Genomic DNA, 5,647 nt, shown 5'->3' with positions numbered 1-5,647 from the left:
GCCAAGCGGTGATTAAATGAACACAGTGTCCGTGTAATTATTTCGGGTAGAGCTAGCCATGTGGGCGGCCGGGTGCCAGGACGCAGCCCGCCGCTCCTATTTCTACACCTTCTGAGTGGAGTACTGGGATCAGAGGCCTGCAATGCTGAAAGCCCATGCTGCGTTTGTGTGTGCATACTAGGCAAACACTCTTCCAGCTGAGCTGTATCCCCAGCTCTTAAGGTCATTCTTGAGCAGGGATTTTGTTTTTTGAACTTGGTCTCAAATGCTGACCTTGAACATTTAGTCTTCCTGCCTCTCTATTGCTGAGATTACAGGCAGGCACCACCATGATATAAGTGAGGCTGGGGATAGACCCCAAGGCTTCATGCACGCTAGGCAAGCCACCTCTTAAGCCTTGCTGAACCGCTTACAGCCACATAACTTTGGGTGGTTGACTTACTCCCTGGCTTACAAACAAACTTCATAATATAGCTTCTGATACAACAGCCCATAAGAATATCCTAGGAAGTTTTGCCATTGGTGGCATCATCTGTTGTAGCCATTTCATTTAGAGGTGCCCTTTTCTCAGCTTTCACACAATTCTATGTGTTCCATAGAAACTGTGAATGAGGTCATTGAGTATAGGAGGTTGCTGGACAACTAGTCCCTCTGTTACAAGGGCAAGTGGACTGAAGATGGAAATTTATTGTTTAACCAATGGCAAAGATTGTACCGTCCAGCAGGAGAGTCTGTCTTCCCATGCCATTCTAGCTTTTTCTCAGGTGATTTGAAAGAGAATTTATGTTTTCATTCTCAAAAGCTTCTGTGAATGTCGTCATAGGTAGTTTGATGGTGTTTTTCAAATCTTCCTAGAATCTTATGGAAGCCATTCGGATTCTCAAGAAGACTTCTGCAAGGAGCATGGTGTCACCCCAGTGAATCAGTATCTCTGTCTGCACTGACAAGGAGGACGTTGGTACCGAGACTTAGGAAAACACCTAGCATTTTTTGGTTGGGTCAAAGACAAGGATTCTCGGCCATGCCAGAAATAGAAGCAAGTGTGAAAGATACTGAACTATTTTCCCCACCCTCTAAGGTGCGAGGAATGACAGAACTTGATAGAACAGCTTTTAAAAAGACGGTGTCCATCCCAGTGCTCAAAGTGAGAAAAGAAGTAGTCAACAGGTTGATGCGCGCCCTCAAGAGGGTGGCTCTGCAGCGTCCGGGCATAAAGCGTGTCATTGAAGACCCTGATGATGGAGATACTAGACTGATCATGTTGGATCCCTTCAAAATGCTGACCGTTGATTCCTTTGAGAAAACAGAACTCGGTGTTTTAGAAGAACTTGCTGTCAATCCACAGCTGTCCGAATACAATTTGGAGCTAACTTACGAGAATTTTAAATCAGAGGAAATTTTGAGAGCTGTGCTTCCCGAGGGTCAAGACGTGACCTCGGGGTTCAGCAGGGTTGGACACATTGCACACCTGAATCTCCGAGATCATCAGCTCCCGTTCAAGCATTTGATTGGTAGGTGTATTATAGTCGGATTCATGTTCTAGGAAAAGAAGAAGAAAAGATTAGTTCTGATTTCAGTGCTTAAGTTTCTATTTGAAAATGCTAACTTACGGAAGCAAGGTAGTTTTGTTTTAATTTGAAGCCAGATTGTAAGCACCACCCATGTTTTTGAAGAGCGTTTTGGGTATATCTTCTCCGTAGTCACAGGATTGGCATAGACTTTGGGTCTCCCATCACAGAAAAGCTCTGTTCTGTATTTAACATAATTCTTTCGGTCCAAAAAGCCATTAGGCCTTTGGGACGATGTTCAGCACTAGGTTTCAAAACTTCCTGTGTTTTAGAGTCAAATATACCATGCCATTCATATGCTGATTCAGGTAATTAAGCCTCCTCTTTATGTGAAGCACTTTAAAACACTCTAAGTGTTCCCGAGAAGCTGGGAAGTAATGTACACTCTACTATTGTAGCTACATGGAGACCCAAGGCCTTTATTCTTTAGACAGAAGACTAATCAAAATTATATTTTATATAAATACTCAGTGTCCATGCATTCTGTAGATTAGTACTCTTTTAATATAGTAATTTTCAAGACTTGTGGGGGCCAGGTGGTGGTGGTGCACACTTTTAATCCCAGCACTCGGGAGGCAGAGGCAGGCGGATCTCTGTGAGTTCGAGGCCAGCCTGGTCTACAAGAGCCAGTTTCAGGACAGGCTCCAAAGCTACAGAGAAACCCTGGCTCAAAAAAACCAACGCCCTCCCCCCCCAAAAAAAAAACTTGTGGGGATTATTCTCAGTTTTAAAATGCAGTATTTAGTGTTTTGCATGGTTAGGACTTGAGGATGCTTTTCTGCATCTCTGCTCCTGCACAGCAGTGAGCAGTGAGTAGGGACTAGGTGCGGTGTCAGATGTGGGTTTTCATGTAGTACCTGCCTACCCCAATGCACAGCATTCTGTGCCCATTCTTGCTTTTTAGTTTTATGTAAAGTATACAGGGTGTTAAAAACAAAACACTCTGGCCTGAGATACAGCTCAACAGGCTTACCAAATAAAGTGCAAAGCCCTAAGTTTTAGCTGTGGAATTTTAGAATTACTTTTAATGTTTTTAATTTCATTTAAAATTAACTTCTATGTCTCAGAAGTTAGTGGAAGGCAACAGAGCCGTGACTATGGGCAGCACAAACTGGACTTGGACTTGATGGATGGGGGGAAAAAAGGACACAAAGTTGGGTGGGAAGGGGAGGAGGATGGGTCTGGGAGGAGTTGGGGAGGGGAGTTAATAGCCTCAAAACTCATTGTACAAATTCTAAAAAAAATTTTTTTTTAATTGAGATCAGATATTTAAAGCTGAACACAGTAAGCAAGCCATTGTTTAATTATCTTACCATATTCTGAGTTCTGAAATTCTCATTGTATTCCAGAGAATTTATATTCAGTACATTTTACTAACTTACAGCTGCAATTCTTTCCTTATGAAATGAGTGCATATAGATTTTTACATAATTTTGAAATGTTGACGAAAAGACCACAAGTCCTCAAAAAATATTTTAATGGTGCCCATACGTACTCTATGTACTATGGCTGTCAGTCATTAGCTTATCTCTTTGTTTTTTAGAATTGTAGGCAAAATTATACACACCAAGTACAGTTTTTATTTGTAAGCCAAAAGAAAATGCAATTAATTTCTGTTAAGTATTTTTAATTTTAATTTCACAAACAATAAGCAGTATATACAATGAATTTTCACTTTTAGGTCAAGTTATGATTGACAAAAACCCAGGAATCACCTCTGCAGTAAATAAAACCAGCAATATTGACAATACATACCGAAATTTCCAAATGGAGGTGTTGTCTGGAGAGGAGAATATGCTGACCAAGGTACTGTGCCGTAACACCAACCCAGAGTGAACAGACAACTGGTGCTCGGAGTCCAGACAGCACATATTCATTTACCCAGGGTTGAAGTGCTGTGTAAGACTGCACAACTTGGGGCTGGAGAGATGGCTCAGCGGTTAAGAGCATTGCCTGCTCTTCCAGAGGTCCTGAGTTCAATTCCCAGCAACCACATGGTGGCTCACAACCATCTGTAATAGGGTCTGGTGCCCTCTTCTGGCCTGCATACATATACACAGACAGAATATTGTATACATAATAAATATTAAAAAAAAAAAGACTGCACAACTTGTGTGCTCTCCAGCCTGGAAGAGGACTCCGTTAAATCCTGCTATCTTGCTAGTGGAGCAGTCCATCAGTAGAGAGTCCTAGCTCTCTGTAGTGCAGGGATTGCCCATGGACAGTGACAGAAACACTGTGGAGCTGTGTGTACAAAGTCGTTCTTGAGACATCCACCTGCCGGGTTATTCCTGGGCAGTCGGGGCACGGGGTGTGGGGAGGAGGTTGGGGTGTGGGGGGGTAGACACTTAAACATTTCCAGCTCTGGCCAGAAGCACCTGGTGTGGCCCGAGGGGAGAAGGTAATATACCAATATGAGATTAGGGCCCAGGAAACAGAAGAAAGACATAGCAGATTTGTCCAACTTAGGAACTTTCTGGTCTTTGATTTTTTTATATTTATTTATTTATTTATTATGCATACAATATTCTGTCTGTGTGCAGGCCTGAAGAGGGTACCAGACCTCGTTACAGATGGTTGTCAGCCACCATGTGGTTGCTGGGAATTGAACTCAGGACCTTTGGAAGAGCAGGCAATGCACTTAACCACTGAGCCATCTCTCCAGCCCCCTGGTCTTTGATTCTTTGTTCATAAAACAAGGGGCTTAAAATATCTAATTTATAGACATGAAATTTGTAAAATTTTAGTAATTGTCATCTAAAAACATAGATACCTCAAATTCTAACATATCTCCTCCCTTTGCTTGCTGCATGAAGTGCTCTGTGAGAGGGAGGTTCAGATGCTTCATGCTGTTTTCATCCTTCATCTGCTAACATAAGCCAGTTGGTTGGCCTCTCTACAGCATTCCTCATGGGAATTGGAATCAACTTATGGCCCTTTAGGATGGGAACAACTATTTGGCTTTGGAGAGCTGACTTTTCTCATGGAAAAGGTGAATGCAAGATATTAACTGGCCGCGGGAATGGTATAAACACCAGGATTCTAATCAAAATGTTTTTAAGTGAAGTTATTTGTTCCTGTGATAGTAACATTTACATGTGTATTCTCATGTGTGCATACATAACCTATAGTGTTTCAGTGGACAGACTTTAAATCCTGAAACATGCTACCCTTTTCAGGTTCGAGAAAACAACTACACGTACGAGTTCGATTTCTCCAAAGTCTATTGGAACCCTCGTCTTTCCACAGAACACGGCCGGATCACTGAACTTCTCAATCCTGGAGATGTCTTGTTTGATGTTTTTGCTGGGGTTGGGCCCTTTGCCATTCCAGCAGCAAGGAAAAACTGCACCGTATTTGCCAATGATCTCAATCCTGAGTCTCACAAATGGCTGTTGCACAACTGTAAACTAAATAAAGTTGACCAAAAAGTGAAAGTCTTTAACATGGATGGAAAAGACTTCCTCCAGGGACCAGTCAGAGAAGAACTGATGCTTCGGCTCGGACCGTCGGCCGAAGCAAAACCCTCTGTCCACTTCGTCATGAACTTGCCCGCAAAGGCGATAGAATTTCTCAGTGTTTTCAAGTCCCTTCTAGATGGGCAGCCGTGCAGCAGTGAGCGCCTCCCAACAGTGCACTGTTACTGTTTCTCCAAAGATGCCAATCCTGCTAAGGATGTTTGTCAGCAAGCTGGAGCTGTGTTAGGCATTTCCTTGGAGGAGAGTAGTTCAGTTCACCTTGTGAGAAATGTGGCCCCTAACAAGGAAATGCTGTGCATCACCTTCCAGATTCCTGCTGCTACACTCTACGGGAACCGGGCCCTGAGTCTAGGTGAGCAAGTTCTTCAGACTGGAGCTGTGTGTTGTGGGGTGTGCATGTGTAGAATTTGGAAGTGGGAAAATTACAGTGGTTCCAGTCATTTTGTGTGTGACACCTTGCCACTTAGTTTAGAGTTCCTCAAGTTTTAGCATGGTATGTGGTTTAGTCTAATGGGTTTGTTTTGTTAAAATAATTAATTCACAGCAATTTTTTTTTGTTTTTTTTGTTTTTTGTTTTTTTTTTTTTTTTTTTTGGTTTTT

The 5,647-nt window shown here is 42.5% G+C and overlaps 1 protein-coding gene across 2 annotated transcripts in view; it reads left to right on the top strand.

Moving 5' to 3' along the window:
* Trmt5 (tRNA methyltransferase 5) overlaps positions 1–5,647 on the top strand; it is an 11,768-nt gene that overhangs the window by 3,934 nt on the left and 2,187 nt on the right. For both annotated transcript variants that reach the window (XM_005343203.3, XM_026779410.1), the window contains exons 2-4: positions 856–1,511; positions 3,250–3,374; positions 4,748–5,399. In XM_005343203.3, coding sequence (XP_005343260.1) covers positions 856–1,511; positions 3,250–3,374; positions 4,748–5,399 — 1,433 coding nt within the window. The remainder of the gene's footprint in view (positions 1–855; positions 1,512–3,249; positions 3,375–4,747; positions 5,400–5,647) is intronic.

This window comes from Microtus ochrogaster, chromosome 1 (genome assembly GCF_000317375.1).
Source record: "Microtus ochrogaster isolate Prairie Vole_2 chromosome 1, MicOch1.0, whole genome shotgun sequence".
Classification (NCBI taxonomy): domain Eukaryota; kingdom Metazoa; phylum Chordata; class Mammalia; order Rodentia; family Cricetidae; genus Microtus; species Microtus ochrogaster.
The sequence above is the reverse complement of the archived record's forward strand: the minus strand, read 5'-3'. Positions and strand labels throughout refer to the sequence as shown.